The sequence below is a fragment of the Bipolaris victoriae genome (genome assembly GCF_000527765.1).
Source record: "Bipolaris victoriae FI3 unplaced genomic scaffold scaffold_64, whole genome shotgun sequence".
Classification (NCBI taxonomy): Eukaryota; Fungi; Ascomycota; class Dothideomycetes; order Pleosporales; family Pleosporaceae; genus Bipolaris; species Bipolaris victoriae.
Window position 1 is genome coordinate 547 of NW_014575328.1, and position 25,109 is coordinate 25,655.

The 25,109-nt window shown below is 50.3% G+C and overlaps 13 protein-coding genes across 13 annotated transcripts; 6 read left to right on the forward strand and 7 right to left on the reverse strand.

Moving 5' to 3' along the window:
• Nucleotides 1-570: 570 nt before the first annotated feature.
• COCVIDRAFT_17534 (hypothetical protein) lies at nucleotides 571-1,872 on the forward strand (the record flags this gene model as incomplete). The annotated part of the gene is made up of 3 exons (XM_014699246.1): nucleotides 571-598; nucleotides 649-1,690; nucleotides 1,734-1,872. 3 exons carry the CDS (start codon nucleotides 571-573, stop codon nucleotides 1,870-1,872), a joined length of 1,209 nt encoding a protein of 402 aa, XP_014554732.1.
• A 347-nt stretch (nucleotides 1,873-2,219) lies between these two features.
• Nucleotides 2,220-3,122, reverse strand: COCVIDRAFT_39349 (hypothetical protein; the record flags this gene model as incomplete). Its single annotated transcript, XM_014699257.1, has 1 exon — nucleotides 2,220-3,122. One exon carries the CDS (start codon nucleotides 3,120-3,122, stop codon nucleotides 2,220-2,222), a length of 903 nt encoding a protein of 300 aa, XP_014554743.1.
• Nucleotides 3,123-3,821: 699 nt separating this feature from the next.
• COCVIDRAFT_17536 (hypothetical protein) lies at nucleotides 3,822-5,495 on the forward strand (the record flags this gene model as incomplete). Its single annotated transcript, XM_014699247.1, has 2 exons — nucleotides 3,822-4,400; nucleotides 4,452-5,495. 2 exons carry the CDS (start codon nucleotides 3,822-3,824, stop codon nucleotides 5,493-5,495), a joined length of 1,623 nt encoding a protein of 540 aa, XP_014554733.1.
• A 337-nt stretch (nucleotides 5,496-5,832) lies between these two features.
• COCVIDRAFT_28181 (hypothetical protein) lies at nucleotides 5,833-6,609 on the forward strand (the record flags this gene model as incomplete). Its single annotated transcript, XM_014699258.1, has 2 exons — nucleotides 5,833-6,177; nucleotides 6,226-6,609. 2 exons carry the CDS (start codon nucleotides 5,833-5,835, stop codon nucleotides 6,607-6,609), a joined length of 729 nt encoding a protein of 242 aa, XP_014554744.1.
• Nucleotides 6,610-7,092: 483 nt separating this feature from the next.
• COCVIDRAFT_104149 (hypothetical protein) lies at nucleotides 7,093-10,346 on the reverse strand (the record flags this gene model as incomplete). The annotated part of the gene is made up of 7 exons (XM_014699259.1): nucleotides 7,093-8,385; nucleotides 8,434-8,484; nucleotides 8,534-8,656; nucleotides 8,705-10,025; nucleotides 10,082-10,136; nucleotides 10,210-10,239; nucleotides 10,301-10,346. The coding sequence occupies 7 exons, from the start codon at nucleotides 10,344-10,346 to the stop codon at nucleotides 7,093-7,095; spliced, it is 2,919 nt and encodes a 972-aa protein (XP_014554745.1).
• Nucleotides 10,347-11,222: 876 nt separating this feature from the next.
• Nucleotides 11,223-11,610, forward strand: COCVIDRAFT_39353 (hypothetical protein; the record flags this gene model as incomplete). The annotated part of the gene is made up of 3 exons (XM_014699260.1): nucleotides 11,223-11,339; nucleotides 11,373-11,466; nucleotides 11,549-11,610. 3 exons carry the CDS (start codon nucleotides 11,223-11,225, stop codon nucleotides 11,608-11,610), a joined length of 273 nt encoding a protein of 90 aa, XP_014554746.1.
• Nucleotides 11,611-12,170: 560 nt separating this feature from the next.
• On the reverse strand, nucleotides 12,171-13,890 carry COCVIDRAFT_39354 (hypothetical protein; the record flags this gene model as incomplete). The annotated part of the gene is made up of 5 exons (XM_014699261.1): nucleotides 12,171-12,676; nucleotides 12,789-13,293; nucleotides 13,377-13,503; nucleotides 13,608-13,639; nucleotides 13,711-13,890. 5 exons carry the CDS (start codon nucleotides 13,888-13,890, stop codon nucleotides 12,171-12,173), a joined length of 1,350 nt encoding a protein of 449 aa, XP_014554747.1.
• Nucleotides 13,891-14,283: 393 nt separating this feature from the next.
• On the reverse strand, nucleotides 14,284-16,082 carry COCVIDRAFT_39355 (hypothetical protein; the record flags this gene model as incomplete). Its single annotated transcript, XM_014699262.1, has 4 exons — nucleotides 14,284-14,499; nucleotides 14,567-14,685; nucleotides 14,751-15,740; nucleotides 15,788-16,082. The coding sequence occupies 4 exons, from the start codon at nucleotides 16,080-16,082 to the stop codon at nucleotides 14,284-14,286; spliced, it is 1,620 nt and encodes a 539-aa protein (XP_014554748.1).
• Nucleotides 16,083-16,533: 451 nt separating this feature from the next.
• On the reverse strand, nucleotides 16,534-17,961 carry COCVIDRAFT_28184 (hypothetical protein; the record flags this gene model as incomplete). Its single annotated transcript, XM_014699263.1, has 1 exon — nucleotides 16,534-17,961. One exon carries the CDS (start codon nucleotides 17,959-17,961, stop codon nucleotides 16,534-16,536), a length of 1,428 nt encoding a protein of 475 aa, XP_014554749.1.
• A 28-nt stretch (nucleotides 17,962-17,989) lies between these two features.
• Nucleotides 17,990-18,163, reverse strand: COCVIDRAFT_104135 (hypothetical protein; the record flags this gene model as incomplete). The annotated part of the gene is made up of 1 exon (XM_014699264.1): nucleotides 17,990-18,163. A coding segment is annotated over one exon (174 nt), but the record flags the coding sequence as incomplete, so codon positions are not given.
• Nucleotides 18,164-18,333: 170 nt separating this feature from the next.
• On the reverse strand, nucleotides 18,334-19,651 carry COCVIDRAFT_28185 (hypothetical protein; the record flags this gene model as incomplete). The annotated part of the gene is made up of 3 exons (XM_014699265.1): nucleotides 18,334-18,778; nucleotides 18,823-19,460; nucleotides 19,508-19,651. 3 exons carry the CDS (start codon nucleotides 19,649-19,651, stop codon nucleotides 18,334-18,336), a joined length of 1,227 nt encoding a protein of 408 aa, XP_014554751.1.
• Nucleotides 19,652-19,924: 273 nt separating this feature from the next.
• Nucleotides 19,925-23,753, forward strand: COCVIDRAFT_104066 (hypothetical protein; the record flags this gene model as incomplete). The annotated part of the gene is made up of 12 exons (XM_014699266.1): nucleotides 19,925-20,021; nucleotides 20,071-20,233; nucleotides 20,283-20,539; nucleotides 20,591-20,652; nucleotides 20,711-21,169; nucleotides 21,218-21,306; nucleotides 21,538-21,706; nucleotides 21,989-22,466; nucleotides 22,518-22,916; nucleotides 22,973-23,169; nucleotides 23,219-23,366; nucleotides 23,425-23,753. 12 exons carry the CDS (start codon nucleotides 19,925-19,927, stop codon nucleotides 23,751-23,753), a joined length of 2,847 nt encoding a protein of 948 aa, XP_014554752.1.
• Nucleotides 23,754-24,582: 829 nt separating this feature from the next.
• Nucleotides 24,583-24,893, forward strand: COCVIDRAFT_28188 (hypothetical protein; the record flags this gene model as incomplete). The annotated part of the gene is made up of 3 exons (XM_014699267.1): nucleotides 24,583-24,711; nucleotides 24,767-24,833; nucleotides 24,880-24,893. The coding sequence occupies 3 exons, from the start codon at nucleotides 24,583-24,585 to the stop codon at nucleotides 24,891-24,893; spliced, it is 210 nt and encodes a 69-aa protein (XP_014554753.1).
• Between the last annotated feature and the right edge of the window lie 216 nt (nucleotides 24,894-25,109).

Genomic DNA, 25,109 nt, shown 5'->3' on the forward strand with positions numbered 1-25,109 from the left:
TTACCGCGACTCGAACGCGGGGCCTCTCGCAAGCAATGCTCGGGAAATCCCTAAGCGAGAATCATACCACTAGACCATAAGACCGTGTAGCTCGAGTAGCTATTGATGAAAGACTTGAGCATTTGCTGTTATATATATGAATTCAATTCGAGAGTCGCACAATCACATCGTACTTGTCCTATCCGGGAACGAACTACGTCTCATTGTTGTGGGGCTTCAGCTGTGGGGCCGGTTGACCCACGGACGCGACATCGCCACTTAAGAATAGTATACGTATTACCGTCTAATTGAGATGGTTGTGTAAAACAACTGCTGTGGACTTGAGGGCAGTCATGGTTTATACTGCCTGTTCTTTGCCACTTCCTTCATATAACTCCCGATTGATACGTCATATGCATTACCGTAAGGGTCGTGCATGCATCATCGACATCATAAACGCAATTTCCCGAACTGCGCTTGCGTGACCTCTGCTCCATTCCGCAAGCTTCACTCACTGGGACAATGTATCCAATGACTGTCGCTTTACTACCGCCCGCTCCGCGAATTTATACATAACCATCGTAATGCAAAATGGTCATCCGATTATTTGTTCCTGAAGGTATGTGTCTGAAAGGCACAAGCGGCGCATAGCTCCTGACCGAGCTCTAGGCGAGGGACAACATCCGCTCACGCGAAAACGACCCAGCGGCCTCCCTGCAGAGCTTGACCTGATCACATCACCATGGAGAAGTTCTCTTGCTGCTGCTGGCATCGCCGGCCTCTTTGCGCTTGTTGGCCGCTCATATCCAGGCACGTTCCTGCGTTCCGCAGCCTTCTTCAGCGTCGTCGATCTCTCATGGACAGCTGCTGGCTTGTATGGGCAACGGGAGATAAATAGAGGGGTGTTCAAAATGGAAAATATCACGCCAGAGCCTGGAAAGCTATGGCAAAAGACAACGGGCTGGACTGCAGATGATGCGATGCTGGCTGGTGGAGTATTGGGCATTGTGACGGCCCTGAGCCCGCGCGCTTTCCCTGGAGCCTATGGGATCTCAAGGTTCATTGGAGCAACGACCGTCGGATGCGCACTGGGCTACAAGACTGGACAAATGTTTATAACTCGCATCGACCCGCGACTTATGAGTATCATTGAGTCATCCGACAGGGTAAACCGGAGAAGAGCATATGAAAAATTGCAGCGTGATGAGGAAGCGAAAGCTTCGTTATCACTCGTTGGCAAACTTGCGCTCAAGTATCATTCATCTCCATATCTACAGATTCTGCGCAACCCTCTATATTTTGCAAGGGCCAGGGGGATGAGTGGTATGTCTAGCGGACAGCAGCACGCGACACCGTCGAGCCGAGCATCTCAGGGGCCAGCGTTGAGCTCTTCGCTACAAGCAGACACGGCCAAGTTTACCCTCATACAAATAGAGTTCAAAGCAGACGATCTTACAGGGCCAGACATGGAAGCAGGCTATCGAGCATACAAGGACAGTCTTCAGACACGGGACGAAAGCGTCATCCAAGAGTGGCGGGAGAAAATCAAGAGGGACAAGGAACAAGTAAGAATGGAAATGAACTTTTTGTGGAGGCATCTTGGGCTTATGGAGCACGTCTTTTACCTTGACGACAAAGAAGACAGAGCTAAAGACATATTGCGACGAGAGCTACAACTAGTCAACAACATGACTGGGGACATGATTGTTCGGTATGCGATCCTCGGATACCACGAAGCAGACTCAGAAAAGCAGTTGCGGCAGAAGCAGCGAGCGGATAAGGTTTCACTACCCAGCACAGAATCCGAGACACCGCAGCAGTCGGCAGCAGTTGCGCAAGACGACTTCCATGGCCCAATCATTGCCACGGAGCAAGTGCGTACCAACTGGATAAGGCAAAAGGAGGTCCTACATCACCTCGAGCATGCTTTGTCACAGTATGAAGAAATGCAGGCAGCGGAAGGATCAGCAGTGTTTGAGCATCGCAAGCAACTCCAGCAAAATGTGGAAGATCTGAAGAGAAATGTTGAGGCTACTGAACGGCTACTTCATTGGTTCGAGGTGCAGGTACAACTGGCCGAGGACAAGGCCAATACCAAGAGAGAAAAGTAGCACTAAGTACGCAATCATTGATGGGTTGGCAAGGATACACCTTATCTTGGAGCAGCTTGACTAGCGAATATTTCGCTAATGCAAAGATACTCTGTCTGCACAAGACTGTGTTGACGCTAGATTAGTGTCCTAGAACGCAGCTTCCTTCGTCTCCTGCACAACCCCAAACGTAGCTCCTCCCTCTTTCAAGAACCGTTTCTCTTCCTCTGTACTCTCCCTACCCAACGCCCCATTCCGATGCGGATATCTACCAAACCTATCCAGTATATCTCTATGTTCCCTAGCCGACTTGTTGTACCCCTCAAGAAACATCTTTGTGCCTTTGTATCCCTCTAAACTTGCTACCTCTTTCTCCAGCTCATACACAATGCCGTCTACAAAATCGTGATCAGCCACGTCTTCAGAGTGGAGAAGCGGCATGTAGAACCACATTCTATGCGGCGACGAAAGGCGGAAGACTGGATGCAAATCCGGGCGTGGAATAGGCGACTCGGGGGATAAGAGCGTACGGACTAGATGCTTCGCCACGCAGTCGTAGTGGTTGTATACAAGCTGCAGCCCAAAATCTGTACGGTATATATTCCGCGGTATCTGGTCGAGCAGCAGTGCCATACTAAGCGCCGTCCACGCCGCTTCCTCGCTATTCGCATCCCCATTTGGCTCAGCAATACGGCGCAATTCGTCGAGGAACGGGTGCGCGGTCGCGTCGGGGCATTTGTCGGGGCCAATGGCTTCCAACGCGGGAGAAAAGGCTTCGCGACATTGTGTGTCGAATGCGACTCGTTCGGCGGGGCTCGCCATGAACCAGCGCTTCACCACGGTCATGTCGAGCTCCTGCCCGCTGGTGTCGATACCGGGGAACCATTTCGATATTACGCGGTCGTATAGTGTGCGGTTGAAGAGAGAGGGGTCGAGTTTGAATGAGGGCGAGGTGGACATGGTGCGTTGGGGAACTGGCGCGCGGATGCTGGACAGGTAGAGACTGGACGTTAGGCAACGCAGAGGCGTGCGGACTGCTAAGCGGGTGAGCATCGTTAGTTTTTCATGACTTTGTTAGCTATGGGATGCGATCTTTTTATCTATATGTGAATCGCGGTGACATCTCGACAGGATTCGCGCTGATTCTAAGACTACATTTTCGCTATGTTGCTGAAGGATGGATGTGCATGTGGGTTTCGGCAGCTTCGGGAGCCGACAGAGCGACTGCTGACTAACGATTGGATGGATAAGGTGCTTGTTATGTATCATCGCATTTGAGCATTGTCTTTGTGCCATCTGAACAGCGGGAAAACGTGTCATTTTTCAGATCGCATGGTTTCGACCCTGCTGGCGAGAATGAGAGCGTTAGGTCCCGCTTAGAGGCTTCAAGAAAGTGGCGACTAGCACGTACTAACGCGCTATGGGAGCCCATATCAATTTCCCTATTGCCATAGGCTGACCGAATATGGGGTAAGGTGGAGAAGATGCTCTGGACAAAACACGGGCTAGCAGCCTATCAAGCTTTACTCCACATTCCCCTCATTCATCTGCCTGTACCATACTCAGGCCTCTTAGCCTAAACATGTGGGGTGCGCAACCTACATCAAACCATGCGTGTTATCAATAGAATGTCCGTACTTAATCCAATATCCAGAAAGCCTAGTTCCCAGAGTCTATTCCCTAAGAGCACTGTGTTTTTTGTTACGCTTCATGTTCTTCCCCAACATACACCCCAGCCATTCCTAGCCCCACATGCACACCTTTGCCCTCCTATCCTTGCTGCTCGCGACCTTCGTTGTCTACACACGATACAAGAACAAACTGCCGCCCGGCACAAAAGCCGCCCCTGGGCCTGCTGGCCTTCCAATCCTCGGAAATGCACATCAACTCGGCCAGCAACCACATCAGCAAATCACAGCATGGGCTCGCGAGTATGGCGAAGTATACAGGATCCGACTTGGTTGGAATGATTGGTACATGATCTGCTCGCCTAATGCGTGCAAGGAGATTCTCGACAAGCAGTCTGCATCCACCAGCTCGCGAGCACCACTGCCTGTATCTGGAGATGCACTGAGCGGGGGAATGAGATTCTTGTTCATGGAGTATGGACCTGAATGGCGAAAGTTAAGAAGCATCAGCCACAAGCTGCTGACCCCAGCTGTGAGCGCCACTTTCCAACCAAGTCAGGAATTCGAAGCAAAGATGCTGCTTGAGGAGATTTTGCACGGAGCGGATACAGACAAGGGAAATGGGGCCAGTTACAAAGCGATCAGAAGATATACCGTTAGTGTCATCATGACAAGTACTTATGGAAGACGTATACCAGATTGGGTGAGTATGAATATACAAAATCCATCTGATGATTTGGGCTAAAAGGATTAGGACTGCGACGAAGTTCATGGCATTTACGGTATCATGAACGATTTTTCTCTCTTGGCAAAGCCAGGCACTTACCTTGCTGACACACTTCCTTTCCTCGGAAAACTCCCTCCAAAACTACAGTGGTGGCGCAAAGAAGTCAAACCATACTTTGAAAAGCAAGCTAAGCTATGGATGTCGTTTTGGAGCACCTTGAAGACGCAGATGGAAACCAAGCAAGCTCCCGAATGCTTTGTGAAGCAGTTTATGGAAAGCGACTACGAAAAGCAAGGTATCAGTGAGCTACAGGCAGCGTTTCTGGCAGGTAGTATGATTGAAGCAGGAAGCGAAACAACTTCCGCAGCACTCAATACGGCGATCCTTTACCTCTCTGCAAACCCACATGCCAGGCAAAGGGCATTTGAAGAGATCCAGAAAGTCACATCGTCTACTCGATCTCCAACCTTCGATAACGAGCCCGAGTTGCCTTATATCCGTGCCATTGTCAAAGAGACACTGCGTCTACGTCCTGTCACCAACTTCGGTACACCGCATTACACCACCGCACCCGTCGACTATAACGGCATTCACATCCCTGCACAATCGGTCGTATGTCTCCAACAGTACCCCATCCACTACGATCCCAACGTCTTCAGCGAACCCCAGCGTTTCTATCCAGAGAGATATCTCAACCACCCACACGGATCAGGTCACTACGCTGCTGGACCTGCAGCAAGCCGCGACCACTGGGCTTTTGGCGCCGGCCGCAGAATCTGTTCTGGCCTCCACCTGGCGGAGAATAGCATGTTCATTGTTCTTGCAAAGTTGCTTTGGGCTTTCGATATCTTACCCCCGCTTGATAGCTCGGGAAAGGAAATCGAGGTTGATACTAGTGATGAGGCGTTTGATGCGATTGGGAGTACCACGATGGCGAAGCCGTACAATGTGAGGTGGAGAGTTAGATCTGAAGAGGTTAAGAAAACTCTGTTGCGAGAAGCGGCTGAGGCAAGAAGGGATGGTTATGTGCTTAGAGGGATACGTGTGGGTGAAGAGGGTGTTGAGGTTTGATGTTAGCAGGTTTATTCACGTGGGTTTTCCTTTCACCTATCATTTTGAAAATGGACATGTTTGTTGCGGGATCATTTGTAAAAATAGGGTATGACGACGGTTGCTTACCGTAATTGGAGAAACCTTTTTGCGAAATCATTAATGTCCCGTGAATGTGACCACTGTTTACCTTTACCGCGTTTGCTGTCCCCACTTTACTTATCTAACCTCACTGTCCCTTCCCTGACTATGCCCTTGGTGCCAAAAACCCTTCCCCTCTATTTCGACAAACCATCCGAGAAACAACACCTTCACGCAATTAAACACATGCACGACGATGACGAAAAAGACCAACACCATGGAGTTAAGCGACTTCGACACGACAGTGTCCAACCTCAACGTCTATCAAGGCGACACTATTGAAGACGTCATGAATATCCCGTTTACGACTGTCGTGGATACTTCCATACAAGACTTTGGCACACTATACCCGCATGACCAGGCAGAGCTGAGTGAGGACGAGCAGATGAGCAAGTACCGCAGACTGATGGAGGAGAAATTGCGAGCGCAGGTGTCAGCGCAAGAAATCGAATCCAAATCGGTGGCAACAGCAGAAGCAGCTGAGCTGTATCCAGCTCAAGATAGCTATCAAGATGGTGGAAGTGACGTCAAAGCCACTCATGATCCATCCGCGGCTCAAGAAGTTAGTATGCGTCCACGCGAAGATGAACAACTGCTAACACTCCAACAGCCCTCCAACGCAAATGCCAACAAACCCTCACCTCCCACACCACCTCTGTCCCACACCCGTCGAGCCTCCGAGCCCATTCTATCTCCAAGTACCTCGTCAACCATAGACACTCCATTCAGCGCACCCTACACTACTCCCTCAAGCCCAACCCCCAGCCCACCTCCGCCATCCAAGAACCGTCGAAACACAAACCCACGGAAAACCGACCATCAGCGGCCCCACTACAAAGTTGAAGAAGAAGAAGCCCTAGTAGACCTCGAGCAATACCGGACCATGGATCTAGCACCCTTGGAACCTATCATGCAAAGTAGCACTGCGGGCGATTTAATTACGCATGGTACACCGATCAAAGTGCGAGATGTGGACATTTTTCTCTCAGGATAGTGAAGACGACGGAAGACAAGATAGAAAAGTGATGAGACTATTGTTGATGTCTAGTTGTAGCAGTGAAGAAATAGCTCTGGCTCAATCACACAGTAATGCCAATGTAGACGTAGCAAAAAAATAACTTCACATTTCAACCTTTCTCTCTCCCCCATTTACTCCAGGTTGGATAAGAGAAAATGAGCAAATCAAGCGTCATCCCAATACCCCTATTGTGCATATGTATCAGTACTAAGGTATTCTACATAGAAACCCCCACCATACTCCCTCTTTTTGTAGAAAAGATAGCCGAGTACCCAACCCTGTATCTGCGCAAAGTAGTGTAAAATCCGCATTTGGCCCCCAAAAGCATCCAAGCCACGCAAACCATATATGCATTTACCCCCGTCCATTTTACCGTCGCGTGTTCCTCCCTCTCCTCTGCCCCCACAGGTGTCTCAGCCTCGTAATGGAAAGACACTGCTGGGAAGAGGACTGCCACCGTCATAGCTGATGCGATAGGTCCTGCTGCTGTTCGTCCTGGAGACCGAGCCTCGTCCCGCTACGTCTACGGTCGCGCTCCTCGTCATTCTCTTGCATCTCGGCTGCGAAATCTGCTTCGTCATTGCTGTGGCCCTCGTAGTCGGTTAGGTCGTCGCTCATGATGTGCAAGATTTGGCTGAATGTGCGGCTCTTCCAGCGGCCCATGCCTTCCATGAGATCTGCGCAGTGCAAGAGGGTGCGGCGTGCGGCTAGGTAGCCGCCGTCGAGGGCGATGCCGGTTATGCTGAAGGGACCGCCGTGACGGATGAATTTGAGGGCTTCCGTTGGGTCTGGGAAGCTGACGGGGGACTGTGAGCTGTCGATGAAACCGAGCTGGCCGACGGAAAGCCAGTCGACGGGATCTAGAAGTTCGATACACGACTCAGCTGATGGGCAGTTACCGTTGGTAGAGTTGGAGGAGTGGGGTGGGACAGTGAAGATGTACAGGCCTAGTATGAGGGCGGCTTCGAAAAGGGCGACAACGCTATGTGGGTTGACTATGTCGCTTACTTTGCGGTCGAAAAGTAGCTTGTAAATTTGGGAGGCATGAAGAACGCTGCGACGAGCGCTGGGCGTTTGACTCCATGCCGAAATGTCTTCAAGGGCATTGACGGCGGGCTCAGGGCCTGAGCGCCCAGCTGCGAGTTCAAAGTAGCGCAGGTTGGCGCCGAGAAGCATACATGAGGCATGCCAGAGAACAGCAGAGTTGAGGTCTGCGGTGCGGACGGCGTCGATGGAGGAGCTTGAGAGATTGACTAGCAGAGGGAGGATGTCGCGACTTCGTGGATCTTCGGCATAAATGCGCCAGGGCTCCAATTGCTTCTGGTGTCCTGTCGCAGGGGCTAAACGATCGTTGCTCTCGTAGATACGGAGGAGGAGCAGTGTTAGTAAGCATCGGAAGCTACTGGTATCCAGTTTCAATCCCGGAGTTGGATGGAATGATGGTGTAATCTTCTGTGAATGAACCTTGGCACCTCTTTGCACCAGGTGAAACCATTTTGCAGCGCTGTTGACATGATACAAAGCGTAATCGGACGGCGGAAGAATGTGAACTGTTTCTGGGCGTATCATGGGAGACGTTGAGAGATATCCTGCCCACCAGCAGTCTGCCTCGACCAGACCGAATATGATTCGTTTGCTGCATTCGATCTTGGACCATGTCTTCCATTTAGCATCGATATCGATAATCTCATCGAGGAGTGGTTCTATCTTGCCAGCTTCGTTCGCAGAAAAGAGGCTTTGGGTTAGAGCAAACTATAGCTATCAGTATCATGACAAAAATAGACACGAATGTGTACATACACCAATAAGCTCTGAGTATAGCTTCTCGGCTTGCGCGATGCGGCTTTTCCGCTAGGAATGGATCAGCATGCAAACAGATTGTCTTCCTTGTTAAACTCACTCCGGTAATTGAAGCCAGGTTGAGAGCCAGTAAGCTGGTAGCGATGACTCGCATTTGTCTATGTGGTGGCTGGTCTGATGCTGGTAACGATTGTAATTCGGCCATGACAAGCTGTAACACAGCCTATATGTATGTTAGCAGACGAAAGTGTATCCCGTATGTTCTTCTTACAGGAAACGTGCGTGTGACGAATTTGGCTGCGCCAGCTGTACCCAAAATACTCAATCCAATCAGACACATACATAGTAGTAACGACCGCGGAGCATTCTTGGCCGAAAATGTTGGTATGTGAATAATTGGAAGAGTAGGATGGAAGTAGTAGAGATACATTTCCAAAGCAATATCGAGAATTTCAGCGGGCGGAAACTGAATGCCCTCTACGCTCGGACTTCCAGCAGCATCTCCGCTTGAAGATATAGTATCTGCCACTGATTCTGACCGTATCAGATTCGATATGGGTAGATTGTTCAGTGTGGTTTGCAGCTTGCTTCTACATTCCTCATCAAGACCCCAACGCTGATTCTTGCGTTGCCTCTCGCTGGCGGGTGTATCCGCTAATCTGGACTCATACTCGGAGAGGATATTGATGCAATCGGACGAGACCAGACTTTGCCACAGATCCGGCATTAAACGCGACGAGCGCCGATTCCGTGATGGCCAGCAATTCTGGACTCTTTGGAAGCGCTCTCTTGGCACCCTACTTGCAATGGATGCGCTACTCCCTGACGGGCTGGCTTGATTCTCTTGCATTGCTCGAAAGGCGTCCGAGTCGAAGAAGCCGCCATCAACCCCTCCTACTCCGAGCGAGTGCGGTCCACTTGGCGTGTGCCCTTCTTGCTCTATTGGAAACAGCCACGTCTGTAGTGCATCTGCTGGGGTCCGGTTGGGAATTGGGTTGCTGCTCTGGACGAGTTCAAACGCCCACTGGTCCAAGCTTGAAACATGTCCTGCAGGCGAGAATGAAAGGACCTCCATGGCCGGATCAATGGGGGGGCCCATGTTGTCGTGGTGATTGCGGCTCTGCATCGGCGCGGTTTCTGCGCGGGAAATGAGCATTGGCGAGGGCGACCGCCATGGCGTGTCGACTCCAGGCTCAAGGTGCTGGGCAGCATTAATAAGCGCCTCGATGCGATCATCCCCGGGTGAAGCCGGATGCATTCGCGAGGCAGGCTGGCGAGCGTGAGGAGTGGAAGCAAGATGGGCGCTGTAGTGGCGGTTTGGGTTCATATGCTGCTGGATTTGCGCATCTGTCCTGCTGGTCATGGGCGAGAAGCTGGCGTCGTCCTGGATGGGAGGTGTCTGCATTGGCGTGGGACCGCTGTTTGTGCGGGAAGGCACCGCTGACATTGGAGTCTTGCTATCATCGAGAGAGTTGTTGCGCAGAGGCTGGTGCTGCTGGTGCTGCGTCGAGGCATTCTGCTGCTGTTCATTGTTTTTCATCCGGTTCATGGCATTTTGGGCATGGCCTTTGCAGTGTCGAAATAGGACGTCGCTGATTGGAGGTTGGACACGGGGAACTCTTTTTACTTTTTCTCGAGGAAGCCTCACCTGCGCGAAAAGTGCTTTTTGCAAGTCGGGCACTCGTAGGGGCGCTCTCTGGTGTCTGGTTGATGGATTAGTTGCTGGTGCTGTTTCCATCGTCGTCGTCGTTGTCGACAGACTGGGGGCAAACATACGGGACCGCTCATGACGCTTCACGTGCTCGACTGTCGGGGCAGGTCAGTTGGTTGCAAGTTGATGGTCGCCAGACGGCGGAGGGCAACATACGCTTGGTGAAGGTGCGATCGCACATACTACATTGCTTCAATGCCATGGTTGGCAGCAGTTGCAATGTTTCAAGTGTTTGACGGGTGATCGGAGGACCCTTCGAAGGCCGGCGCCCGGAGGCGCTAGTCAGGCTGCCAAGCCATGGTGGACTGCGGGGGAAGCCATGATGCTTCTGCCCTGACTCGGCCTACTATGCGGCCAGTATAGGCTCATGTCGACCTCATCTACCAGACGCATATAAATCCGCAGTACCTCCTCTAGATTGCTCCGCCCGACATCCTCCCTCTCCAATCGTTGCCACCCGATCCCAACGCTGATCTGACGGTTGCCACGCGCCCTATGCCAATCACGCAGCCACACCCCAACACACAAAGCCTATCGGCTTACACCCCATGAGCTCACCGTCCAGCCATAGGGATCGTGCTGCGCCTCGTTTCGACTGCCTGGTCGACCGACGCAAAAGGGCGTAGTAGTGCTATGCTGCTAACGTAGTATTGGAAAAGGACTGCGTTCAGGTCCGACTTCTCGAAAGATTCCCTCCTACTTCAACCCCGGATCACCTCGCATGTGGGACGTGATGCGTATATCGGTGGGGCCATGCCGCCCTGTTGGCCATATTGAATCCTTCCACCGTTCTCATTGCCTTGTTACGGCAATGTGCTTCGCTCAATGTAGCAGCTGTTGTCAATTGATTGCTAATTTGGACATCGGTAAATAGCCCGCATGGCCGTCTCCTAGTCGGACATCGGACGTCGGAAATTTTGCGTATAGGGTGGGTTTCAAAAAGCTTCGAGACGTTTGGGCCGCCTTTGAAAACTCGCCGCTAGCCAATCGGTTCGCTTTCAGTATGCAATTAATCATTCTCGCGTGCTAGAGGACCCTATATTGCACGTGGCGTGGCCGTTGACACTAATCTAACAACATGCACTCTCCATTTGCTCTGTCCAAACACCCGACGACATTGAGCATGCACAGAAATCCAAGAAGAGCTCAGCCGGACATGGCTCGGTGCCTCTGCAAAGTGTATACTACTAATCACGTCTGAGCCTGTTTCATGCACATCAGGCTCAAGATGTACGCATATGTGCATCTTGCAGACTCATCACATACTCCGAGCGTGTCGTCATTGGCACGACGAGATCATGCCACTCGATCCAGGGAAAATTGTCTTTCTCAAACAGTGTTACATCTCGATTCCATCTTGCGGTATTCCGCGGATACGCAGCCAAGGATCATGGCGATCAACAGACACATATTGCCAGACAAGCAAGACGCCGACGTTGATGACATGCACACCAGCACGCTTCTGAAACCACAATCACACTCACCATCCAAGCTCCAAATTGATACTGCTCGCCACGACGACTAATAAAGGACGTGTTGGAGGTCCGAATCTGTGTGGGGCATCGGTGGGGCTAGCGCGTCTGCAAGGGTAAAAGAGGACGACGTCGTGGGGCCCTCCGGTGACATTGCATATGCGCGTGCATGCTGACACGACCACCCAAAACAAGGTTTGAATAACCCTGAAAGAAACGCCGAAACAGTAAATTTGCTCAGCAGACCAAAACGCTGAAAAAAAAAGACGAAGAAAAAAAAGGGGGAGGTGAGGGGGAAAACATGACAAGACCGCGTACTGACCGAGTAAGGACCTCGATCATTCGGAACGGACAACACGATGGATTGGGCAGGTGAGCAAAGGCATTGAACATGACCCACCACATAGATTGGTTATCGTTCGAGCTTGGTTTGCTATATCAATGTACATACATACAATACCTAGCGTCCTATGTCGTACATGTGTCCGTATGTAGCGAGAAGGATTAGTTTATGCATATATTGTACAACATTACGTTTCGTATTATGTAGATACCTATGCAACAATGCCACTATCTCTCAGCTCCTTGATTTCCTCCTTGCCATACCCCAGCACCTCTCTCAAGACCTCATCCGTATGCTCGCCTAATAGCGGCGGCGGCATTCGAATCTTGGGCTCTGCTCTTGAGTACTTGACTGGATGGTTTACGAGTTTGACTTTTCCAAGAGCCTTGTGATCGACTTCTTCTATCATCCCCCTTGCAAGCACGTGCTCGTGCTCTACAGTTGCCTTGATGTCGTTGACAGCCGCATACGGCATTCCACTGCCTTCAAAGATATCCAGCCATTCTTTTGTCGTCTTGGTCTTGAGCTCTGCCTCCACCATGGCGTCGAGTGTGGTGCGATGTTGTACGCGGAGCGCATTCGTTAGGAAACGTGGGTCTGACGCCCATTCTGGATGTGACAGCTTATCGCAAAGGATTTTGAACAGGCGATCATTGCATCCGCCTACTGCAATGTTGGTATCCTTTGTTGCATATGCCCGGTACGGCACTACCGTTGCTGTGCATCCTGTTAGCTTTATTTCAACGACCCATGTACACATCCATATTTCTATGTATTTCCCTAGCCAGTTCCCCTTCGACCCCCCACAAATTGGAAAAAGGCAACTTACCATGCGCGGTGCCCCATCTCCCACTATCCCCTTTGCCCGTTACCAATGCACTACTCGCGATATTCGCCAGCCCAGAAACCTGCACATCGCTCAAACTCGCATCGATCCACTGTCCCAGTCCCGTACTCTTACGCGCATACAACGCTGCTTGAATCCCAATCGCCGTGTACATGCCCGTCATGATGTCCGTAACTGCAACCCCAACCTTGACAGGCGGTCCATCCCGCTCGCCTGTAATGTGCATGAGTCCCATTTCCGCTTCCACCATAACATCGTAGCCTGCACGGTCGCGATACGGCCCGGTTTGCCCGTAGCCCGTCACCGACGCGTAGATGAGCGAGGGGTTGAGTGCCGAGAGGGTAGCGTAGTCGAGTTTGTATTTTGCAAGTGAGCCAGGGAGATAGTTTTCCACCAGCACGTCACATTGCTGGACTAGTTTGTGCAGGATGGATGTTCCGGTAGGGTTATTGAAGGCGAGGCCCACGGATTTCTTGTTGCGATTTACCTATGTTGAAGTAAGAAAATATGTGGTTAGTAAAGTCGGACTTGGACAAAAAGAGAGAGCGGAATAGGGAGAGATGGACTTACAGAAAGATAATACGCACTCTCTCCAGGAAACTGCCGTTCCACACCATCAACGTACGGTGCATTCGGCGGCCCCCAAGATCTTGTGTCATCACCTCTAGTCGGATGCTCAATCTTGATAACATCTGCTCTGCTTCCTCGTCAGCAAAAAACCCCAAGAATCAGAATTCAACCTCAACCCCGGTCACCATTTCCCCATCTATTTCCCCATAATCCGAAATAGGAAATACTTACCCCAAATCCCCAAGAATCTGCGTACAATATGGCTTTACACAAAAGAACCCGCTGTTAGTAAAAAGGATTCCGAAAGAAGATAGTATTACCTAAACGTACTTACCCCTGCAAGCACCCTCGTCATATCCAACACCTTGATTCCAGCCAAAGGCAACTTCTCCACCGCCCTACTATCTGCATGGCTCGCTATCCCCCTCTTTACCCACGCTTTTTGCCCGGATGTTTGGAGAATAAAACATTGCATTCGTAGTTGTCGCCGGCTGCATCGCGCGAGGGAATACATGATTAACGCCTAGTGTATGCTAGTGAGAGTGATTGAATAATCGAAAGAAAAAAAGAAAAAAAAATTGATATGTATGTATGGATGGATGGATGTATGAATGTAATGGCCGAGGTATGAAAATAGTCAACGCCCCACATACCGAACGCGTGCTTTTGTGGGGTCCTGGGGAGAGAAGAGAGGGAGATGGGAAGGCGGATGGTATGAAGGCACAGACGGATTGCTTCGTAGGTATGATGAACGGCAAGTAGGCGGGAAAGAAGAACATGTATCAATTTCTGCCTCCACGCTGCATGCCAATAATCTCAAGATATCCTTACAAACCGTCCGTATGACGTATAAATCTACTTGCCAGCAAGACCAAAAGAAAAAGAAACGAAGAAGGGAATGACATAGCTAAGCTTTTACCCCATTAATACCATTAACCTTCCCTTTTCCCACACCCAAATAGCCCTCAAGCTCCTCTCTATGCACCCCATCATCATCCCTCGTATTTGCACCATGCGCAAAACCCCCAAAGTAATACGGTGCAAGTCGCTGTTTTTCAGCGATCTTGTCTTGCTTGATGCGAGCGAGGAGGTCTTGGGCGCGCTTGTTGGATGAGAAGCGGTCCTACGAGATTCTTCATCAGCAAAAGGGAAAAGAAAGCAAGGAACGGGGGAGGAGAAGGGGAACGCACAGGTAGATTATCCCAAACTTTATAGTTCGTACCATGTGTTTCGATGACACCACAGCCTTTTCGTGCGTACTCTGTCCAGAGGAAGAGACGGCTGGATTCGATCATTATGGTGAGTTGGTCTGGTTCCCCTCATTAGCATTCCATCACATGATGAATGTTCCATATCCAAGTCGAGCTTTCTTACCGGTCAATATCTTCTCAGGCTCACTCTCGTGGATCCGCATGCCGTGTTGGTATCCCTCATGGAAGCCACCATGCGGCGTGTGGCTACCTTCGAAGCTGCCGCCGCCGGGCTGGAAGTCGTCGCTGCGGCCGAGGCCCTTGCCGTATATGCAGGCGAGGAACTCGGAGGCTGAGTTGCGGTGGAAGTAGGGGAGGCGGAAGGTGTTTGTTGCTACATCCCAGCGGGGCCCGAACCATAGAAAGTCGCAGAGTGGTGTTAGGGGGTCACGAGATTTAGCTGTGAGGACGGTGAAGATGGATGGGTCGGTGTGGTCGATTGATGTGCTGTTTTGGGAGGAGAATTTGGTGAGGTCGTACTTGTAGGGGACGACGTTGCCGTGCCATGCTACGAGGTCGAAGGGGCTGTGGTCTTGCTGGATGGCTACGAGTTGGCCGTTGGTCTTGTTGACGATTTGCCAGTTCTCATGTAGTTCTTCATCAATGGCAGCCACTGGGTATAGGAAGTCACGAGGATTGGCTAGTCCATGGCCACCCAGAGGCCCAAGATCTGGGAGCTCCCACATAGAGCCCCACACTTCTGTGATGTACCCACGGGCGACCGGCGTATCCGGAGCGAGGTTGAGACAGAATCTGATACCACGTTGAATCACACAAATCTCTCCTGGCTGGAGGAAGATCTTTCCCATCTCAGTCTTGATGTCGAGATTGCCCTGTTGGGCACAAATGAGGAAGTCGCCGTCAGTGTTGCAGAATGCTCGTCGGTCCATGCTAGAGTTGATCATGTAGACATAGAGTGCAATACCCTCTCTGATGTTTGGATCGCCACTGCCGGCAAGCGTGTGCAGACCGTCGGCAAAGTCAATCTTCTCGTCATCTTTGGGAAATGGGAATGGTCTCCACTCAGCTTGCTCAGGCAGAGTCTCGACCTTTGGGTTGATAGACAAAAAGCAGTTTGTGATGTTGGACTTGGATTCAAACGGAATGTATCCCTCTGTTGAATCTTAGTGATGACCTCATCGTATTGAACAAAATACATACGGTGAGCAGCCGCTGGCCGGCAGCGGTACATATAAGTACTATAGTTGTGTGCGCGGGGAGCCGCAAATGCCGAATATGTAATGCCTTCAGTATAGAGGCCAAACCGGACTTCTTGAGGATTGTTCTGTGCCACTGGAAGTGTGCCTGGAATCACTTCAGATTGATGTCGATTTCCCCATCCTGCTTGGTAGTCGTATGGATCATTGGCTCGTGTTGGCTTTAGCCTCTGGAGATCGGTATAGTGGAAAGCCTTCTGTGGGTCGGTGACGAGTTTGCGTTCTTTGAAGTCTTGCATCTTGCTCAATGTTTGGATATGTCGAATGAATACGCCAAAACTTACAGTGTCGAAAAAATCAGCCTTATATTGGACTTCTCCTCTTTGTGGAACTGTATGCCGACATCTGCCGCCACTAGATGATCGGTCTGTGCATGATGTGGTGGCGGGGCCTAATGCGCATGATAGCGGGGTTACGTCTTCGGGATATGGGTTCCAGGAGCTGCAAAAGACCCACAACGAGTGAAGGATGACCAGGACCGGGTTAGTGGGACTCGTGAGGTCAGACTGTCTTACCTGTTGCTTGGGAGATGGAACCACATCGTGGGCCTTATCATTCTTCGTCTGCGGGGTGTTTTTTCGAACTTGGGGAGAAATCTAGTGCTTACTCAGATGTGGCATGGCGAATTTACAAGTCAATGGTCACCAAATTGAGCGGCTGATTTACAAAAATCATCATTTAGTATAACTACTATTTCGATGCAGCTAAGACTTCATCTACCATGAGTCCGCACGAACCCAGGTAGTTCTTGGCATCACATAACGAGCTCAATTCCTCATAAGAGATCTTGTCCGTTATCTCAGACCGTGTCTGCAGAGCTTCTAACAAACTGGTATCACGCTCTATACTCTCCTTGCATGCCTCGTAAACAATATCGTGTGCTTTTGAGCGACCAACATGTGGCGCAAGACCCATCATGACAGCCTCAGCCACGATAAGGCCCTTTGTCGAATATAGATTCGTGAGCATTTGCTTGGGATTCACAACTAGCCCAGAAAGCGCAAAGTCAGCCTGGTTGAGTGCACCAACTGCAATGACAAAACTTTCTGGGACAGCCACCCATTCCAGATGCCATGGTCCAGAAGCGCGCTCGAAATCTGACACCATGCCATCAAGCACCAAGCCTGCATTTGATCTTAAGATCTTTGACGCCGCCAGAATGACCTCGCTTGAAATGGGATTCCTCTTTTGCGGCATAGTAGACGAGGCGCCTCGGTGTGGCACAAACGGCTCTGATACCTCGGAGAGCTCGTTTGATGACATGATGATAATGTCTAGGGCCAATTTTCCTAGAGATCCACCGACGAGTGCAAGATAATTGGTGATCTCTGCAACGCCGTCTCGTGCAACATGCCAAGTAATGGGAGGATCTGTAAGTCCAAGGTCTTTTGCCATCTCCTTTCGAACACGAATGCCATGGTCGCCTGAGCCGAGTGAAGCCAAGGAACCCGCAGCTCCTCCAAATTGCACCATTAGTGCGCGGTCCTTGAGCTGTTCCAAGCGTTCAAGGTGTCTTTGAAATCCTGAAAGCCAGATGGCGCACTTGTGGCCAAATGTGATAGGAAGAGCATGTTGCAAGTGTGTGCGGCCAGCCATGGGCGTATCTCTATGCTTTTTCGAGAGATGTTCAAGATTCTTAATGACGGACCGTAGTGTGCGCTCGACAATCTGGAGGCCTTCCTTCATCTGCAGAATGCTTGCCAAATCCATGATATCCTGCGTGGTAGCGCCCCAATGCACGTAGCGGCCGGCCTCATCACCACAGGATGCAGACAGCTGGCGTACTAACGGGAAGATGGGGTATCCGACAATTTCAGTCTCACGACGTAGCTTGTCATAGTCGAGCTGCGCCTCCCTGGCTTTTGATGTCACAACTTCCCCAATGTGAGAGGGGATGACGTTGCATTTTGATTGTGCCCTGGCCAGGGCTGTCTCAGCGTCGACGCATCGGTCAATGTATGCCTTGTCGTCGAACACTTTTCGAATCTCATCCGTGCCAAAGAGGGTGCGAAAGATGACTGAATCAATTGCGCTGACGCTGCCGAGCAGTCGCCGCTGAGGGCGAATAGTGTTTAGTCGTGGAATTGCACGTAGTGGGGCGCGTCGAAGCAAGAACATGATGAGTAGCTTTTGGATGGGGCGAAACTCAATGGGCCTTGAAAGGAGATAAACCTTTCAAAAAGGCCCGCTGCGGCAGACACAACATGGCGGCTCCTTGCTGGTAGGCGGTGGACAGTGGAAGCCGGGCGTGTGGGACGCGAGGTGCAGCCTCAGTGTGGGGAAGAGCAGAGCGGAGTCTATGCATATGGGCGCATGTGTGGATATACCGGTACGGGCGGGTCCTGCCCTTGGCGGTGGCGCACTAGTGCACGTGACTTCGTGTCAATCCCGCATGCCTACACGCGTTCCGCTTTACAGTCACTGTCGTTGCCATCACCACGACCATCGCCATGACCATCACTCCTCATTTCTGAATTTTCATCTACCATGCTACGACTCTCGTACGAACAGCGATGCCACGCCTAGGCCAGTGCTGGCACACATGCTCACAATGCCAATCTCCTTGTCCTGACGCCGCAGCTCCCCGAACAACGTCGCTGTCTGACGCGCACCCGTGGCTCCAGTGGGATGCCCAAGCGCTATAGCCCCACCATTTGGATTGACTTTTTCTTCATCCAGCCCCAGTTGCCGTATACATGCAATCGTCTGGCTCGCAAACGCCTCGTTCAGCTCGATAATGCCCACGTCCTTGAGCTCTACACCCGTCCATCTCAGTAACGCTGGTATGGCGAAAATGGGGCTGATACCCATCTCATCCGGCGCACAGCCCTTAATCTGTGTGCCTACAAAGCGGCCCAGTGGTTGAAGTCCACGAGCTTCTGCCCATGAACGTCGAGCAAGGATCGTGGAAGATGCTCCGTCGGAGATTTGCGAGCTACCTTGTTAGCTTTGCGATTGTAAGTTGAGAGCGCGTCTTACGAATTGCCTGCAGTGCTCTTGCCGTTCTCGCCAAATACAGGCTTGAGCGCTGAAACTTTATCAAAAGTCAGTCCGTGCCGGATACCGTCGTCTTTGGTGACTTCGAATTCCGCTGGCTGCCCGCTCGCTTCATCAATTCGTCGCACCTTCACAGGCACAGTCTCCCAATCGAAGCGGCCTTCTTTTTGTGCACGACTCGCACGTTCGTGGCTTCGTACAGCGTACTCGTCTTGTGACTTCCGATCAATACCATATCTTTCCGCTACGTTTTCTGACGTGATGCCCATGGGCATGAGGCAATCGCGAGCATCTTTGACGTTTGATTCCAAAAGTGTAGGCGAAACATCCGTTGGAATGCCCCGCGAGCTGTAGTTCCTTGACATGCTTTCCACGCCTCCAGCAAGCCCCACGTCCACCTGACCCACCATGATTGAATGTGCTATGTGGGTTATTGCCTGCAAGCTACTCGAGCACTGACGGTTGACTGTGTGGAAAGTAGTTGAATTTGGGAAGCCAGCATGGTTCAGCGCCATTCGTCCGGTCTTTGCAAACCCAAGTTCTGCGAGAACGTTTCCTATCAAGACGTCGTTGACGTCGTTCTTTTCGATCCCGGCCCGCTCTACAGCAGCTTGCATGACCTGGAAAAATTAATGATTGCTCGAGATCTATACACAATAGAACCCACCGGCATCAGAATATCCTCTGGATGTGCATCTTTGAATCCACCCTTGAAACTCCGATTAATTGGTGACCTGACAGCCGAAAGCAATACAACATCATTTGGGTTCTTCTGCAGAATATTTCGCGCCGCTCTGCTAAAACTTGCCATCTTCGCGAAGACTCGAGGATTCCATGATCCATTACGAGCAATGTGGCGCTCTACATATGTAACGCATAGTCAAACGCGGTGCAGGGACTACCGCATGTGGTCGCGGTAGTCGCTGTGGCGGGGCTATCGTCTGTGTGGGGCGACGCCGGAGACCCCTCCATGACGAATGGTGCAGCATGACACTAATGTTTGCCGGATCTGGCCTGCATGAAGACGCAACAATTCACTCTCACCATCTTTGCCCGCATACTAAGACAAAAGCGACACTACACGATGGCTCTTCCGAACAAATACCAGAATGGCAGCATTGACTCCACTACCAAGGGAGTGTACAGAGCATCGCCCATCAAGCTCATGATATACGGCAATGGTGAACACACTCCCTCTATTTTCTCAACAGGGCTAATTATTAATGCTAGGAACAAGTAACCAGCTCTTAGATGTTATTACCGAGCTCGGTGCAACCAAAGCCTTCATCATCACAGGCCGATCATTGTACGAGAAGACACCGGTAATTAAAAATATCGAGAAGACTCTGGGATCAGCTCATGGCGGTACATTCAGCAAGATTGGTCAGCATGCGTAAGTAGTTTTCAATCTTTCCATTTCACTGGAAACTGATTTCATCTAGGCCGATCCAGGACATTAAGGAAGCAACATCCTTGATGGCAAGATCAGGTTGTGATGCGCTTGTATCCATAGGAGGTGGATCACCCATCGACTCGGCAAAGGCCATTGCATACAACATCCACCAGGAGACTGGAAAATGGATACCTAGCATTGCTGTTCCGACAACGCTCAGTGTGGCTGAGACCACACAAAATGCCGGTTTCACTACCGAGGAGAAGCACAAGATTGCAGTCAGCCACCCGGAGCTGGTACCCAAGGGTGAGTGGTAACATATCCTAAGATGTCTGAGCACTTTCTAACTATCTTCAGTCGTGATTTATGACGGAGACATTGCCGTATATACACCCCTGAATCTCTGGACTAGTACAGGGGTATGAAGCGCACATGCTACAAACAACTTGTTTTTGATTGTTAACTGACTTGACTCAGATACGCTCTTTGGATCATGCAGTGGAGCTCATGTACCACCCGCTTGCAGCCGAAATACCTACGAAGCGCATGGCTTTGGAGGCGATCAAGGATCTGTTCACCTACTTGCCCCAGTCAAAGGCCAACCCTAACGATGCTGAAGTTCGCACAAAGCTTTTCATTGCATGCTATTCGTCACTCTTCCCTTTCCTCTACACCGGTGGCCTTGGTCTTAGCCACAGTATCGGTCATGCAATCGGTGCTACATATAGTATTCCGCACGGCATCACCAGTTGTCTCAGTCTAGCTCCCACAGTACACTACAAGGCTAGTAACCCAGAAGAAGCCAAGCAGATTGCCAGGATCATCCCGTATATTGGCAAACAAAGTGCCGGTAGCGACGAGAAGGATTCGCACATCGTCGCTGATGCCATTGCGGGCCTAGTTGAGGAGCTAGGACACAAGACTACATTGACAGCTGTGAGTTGCTTGAACACATTTAAGTCACAAATACTGACATGCCTCCAGTACAATGTGCCAACAGGGGAAGCTGAAGAAGAAGCCATTGCCTTGCGCGCACTGCACAGTAAAGAACACAAAGACTTTGCTAGCTGTAAGTCATTTTACTAACAGCCTCACATCCAGCAGCTAACATTTTCTACAGTGAAGCAAGTTGTGCGTGGCCTCTATTGAAACATGCGCTAGAAGCAAGGAAATGAACCGTAGTAGATGTAATTGAAGTGTAGCTTGTTTGATGAATCAAACTAGTAGTTCTACAAGGCCGAGATACCACCAGCATGTGAACTAACTATGCTAGATTTGACAAGCGGAAACATTTTCCATACAAGCGGTGGAAACCTTTTCCATGTCCGAACCCTATGGCATTTTCCGCTGCCTGATTTGACCAATCAACGTACGTTTTGCCCGCAACCTCCGCAATGTCCTCGGTTAAGCTCTTTTCCGCCGCCTCCGATTGTGGAGACATTCTCACCCGCCATCGGCGCGGCACTTGTGTCGGTCTGCCCCAACTCGCTAGTAACAATGATGCATAGCCTCGTGCTGTCCGTGTGGGGAGTGTCATCTCCGCACCAGATTTCCCACCACCACAATTTCTCTATCATCTTTGGCCGTTGACAACTGTAAAGGACATTGGAGCCTATCGCTGTGACGTAGATACCCTTGTGCTGAAGTCCAGTTATTCCTTGAAACATCTAGCAACTCAACACCTGAACACCTACTGATCGGATTGAGCACACATACATCAACCTTAATTTGTTTCTTATTGTACAACGACCAAAGCCTTCCGCAATGCAAAGATCTCTACTCTTTTCGGCGCGCCGCCGTGGCCCGGCGACAGGCATGCGCTTCTTCTCCGCCAGCACATCACGACCCGCAATCAACAAGATAGTCTCTTCCGCAGAAGACGCTATCAAGGACATGAAGTCTGACTCCACGCTGCTGGTTGGTGGCTTTGGTTTCTCTGGAGTACCGAACACCCTTATTAATGCTCTACGCGATCGATCCGACCTCACAAACTTCACAGTTGTCAGCAACAATGCTGGTATGCCGGGTGTTGGACTGGGACAGCTTCTGGAAACTAAGCAGATTGGCACCATGATTGCGAGTTATATTGGAGACAACAAGGTGTTTGAGCAAATGTACTTGAAGGGAGAATTAAGTCTGCAGTTGACCCCTCAGGGTACCATTGCAGAAAAGTGCGCTGCGGGTGCTGCAGGCGTACCAGCTTTCTACACACCGGCTGCATATGGAACAATAGGTGCGTTTTGCAGAAGAGCTTTATTGAAGAATGTTGACTGACATGTTGTAGTACAAACTGGTGAACTGCCAGTCCGCTACAACACTGACGGAACGATCGCAAAAATGGCACCGCCAAAGGAAACACGTGAATTCAATGGAAAATCGTATGTCATGGAAGAAGCTATCTTCGGAGACTATGCATTCGTCAAGGTTGCCAAAGCCGACCGTCTCGGTAACTGCCAGTTCCGAAAAGCACAGAACAACTTCAACGAAGCAATGGGCAAGAATGCAAAGATGACTATCGTGGAAGCAGATGAGATTGTTGAGGATGGCGAGATTGCACCCGAGGATATCCATCTTCAGGGAATCTACGTCAAGAGGGTGATCAAGAGCACAGTAGGCAAAGCGATTGAGAGAAAGGTGTTCTGGAAGAGCCCTGAAGAGCAGAAGAAGGCGCTTTTGGAAGGTGGTACGTCTTGGTTGAGATTCTCAGTAAAGAGGCTTCGTAAACTGACAGTCTATCAGGATCATCCGAAGCATCACAAAAGCGTGAGCGTATCATCAAGCGCGCAGCACAAGAGCTCAAGGACGGCATGTACGTCAATCTTGGTATTGGCATGCCTCTCGCAGCACCCGCTTTCCTACCCGAGGGCACTGAAATCATACTTGAGTCTGAGAACGGCATCTTGGGTATGGGAAGATATCCTAAGCCAGGAGAGGAGGTAGGCTCAAATATCCTTCTGCACAAGAGCCAAACTTACACGAAAACAGGACCCAGACTTGATCAACGCAGGAAAAGAAACAGTCACACTCATCAAAGGCGCATCAACATTCGGAAGCCACGAGTCATTCGGCATGATCCGCTCCGGACGGATAGACGTCGCGATGCTCGGCGCCATGCAAGTAAACCAATACGGAGGTACGTCTCTTTCCCCTCCAACAAACCACTAAGACACCTCTGTAACTCCAGCGTCTAGACCTAGCAAACTTCATGCTCCCCGGCAAAGTCAAAGGCATCGGCGGCGCCATGGACCTCGTCGCCAACCCCACGCAAACCAAAGTCGTCATCACCATGGAACACGTCGACAAGAAGGGCAACCCCAAGATCCTCAAGCAATGTACATTCCCGCTCACAGGCCAGAAGTGCGTCAGCACGATTATTACTGATCTGGCGGTGTTTGAGTGCGATCGTGTGGAGGGCTTGACATTGATCGAGCATGCTAAGGGGGTGACGGTTGATGAGATTAGGAGTAAGACGGAGGCGCCGTTTAGGGTTAGTGAGGGCTTGAAGGAGATGGTTGTATGAGTTTGGGGAGAGGAGAAATGATGAAAAAGATTTGAGGTTTGCGGAGTTTGATAGCGATGAATTCATGTATTACTCTTTCTTATCTAATTTTATGATACGAAAGAATTCTTGAACGGATGAGATAATGTCCAAGATGTGTATTACGTATGTAAGTACGCAGACCTGAGATGACATCTCGATTAGTGTCCGTGTACGTTCAAGTGTAATACGTGCATGGATAGTACATGTTTATCGTGCATCGATGTGAGGAAACAATACGACTCTTTCAGAAAATCCCTTTAGTTATATGAAGACAATACTCGCGTTCAAGTAAAGTAATCAATCATCAATGGCTTTCCCAATAGTAACTGCTGAGCTTTCTTGCCTCCATATCTGATGACGATTAGACCTTCTCAACATGGAAGTTTACTTCTTAACCCGCTTCCAAAAACGGATCGAACCCCGGAGCCTCCCGTCTCACAACTTTTAATGACGCAATACGGTGAGTACATCTGTGTCGCAATACGAAGATCGTGACTGGAATCAGCCAATGGGGCTATATTGGAGCGCACTATCTAACGTCGTCGATCGTTCGGCGCTTACTCTAACAACCTACCGTGATATTATTTCTTCGCAAAACCTGTTGCTTAGTGCTTATTTATGCCTCTTTGAATGACTCAGATATATATTTGGAGGAGTCTACAAATGACTATTCAAGACTAACAGCGACACTGTTGTCCATACTCTAGGAGCCTGTTTGCTGTTTGCACCCAGTCACCACCGCATTATACCAATAGCTTTGTACTCACTATATCTCCAATTGAAGAAAAGGAGAGATTAATTGTTCAAGATGATAATCGACCTGAATAAGATCTTCCTCCTCCTAGCTGCCGCCAGGATCATTCGTGCCAACGAGATGCGTGTGAAGTGGAGAAATCCGGTAACAGATTCTCCGGCACCGACTCCCCTCCCATACTATGTGAGTCAATTCACTTCCTTGTATACTCTTATAATTTCTAATACTAACACTCTAGATCTGCGACCCATATCGGCAAATATGCGGCAATGGCGATCCAAACAAGATTACCAAATGCAGGATAAGTACGAACTGTAGCTTTTCACTTCCGTTATACTAACTCAATGACAGATGCGTTGCACTGACTGGCATGGTTGCGAACCTCAACGTGATGGAACAGCATACTGCTCTTAAGAACCCACTGTTGGAATGATGGACCAGTTTGTGGGCAGGGTCAGACGAATTGAGCTTTGTCTGTAGCACCTGAGACAGATATCACATATCCCGTAACATAGATAGCCAGACCGATTATTGAATCATGACACCCAGCAAACCCTTTGCCCTGTTCTTCTCAGAGATTA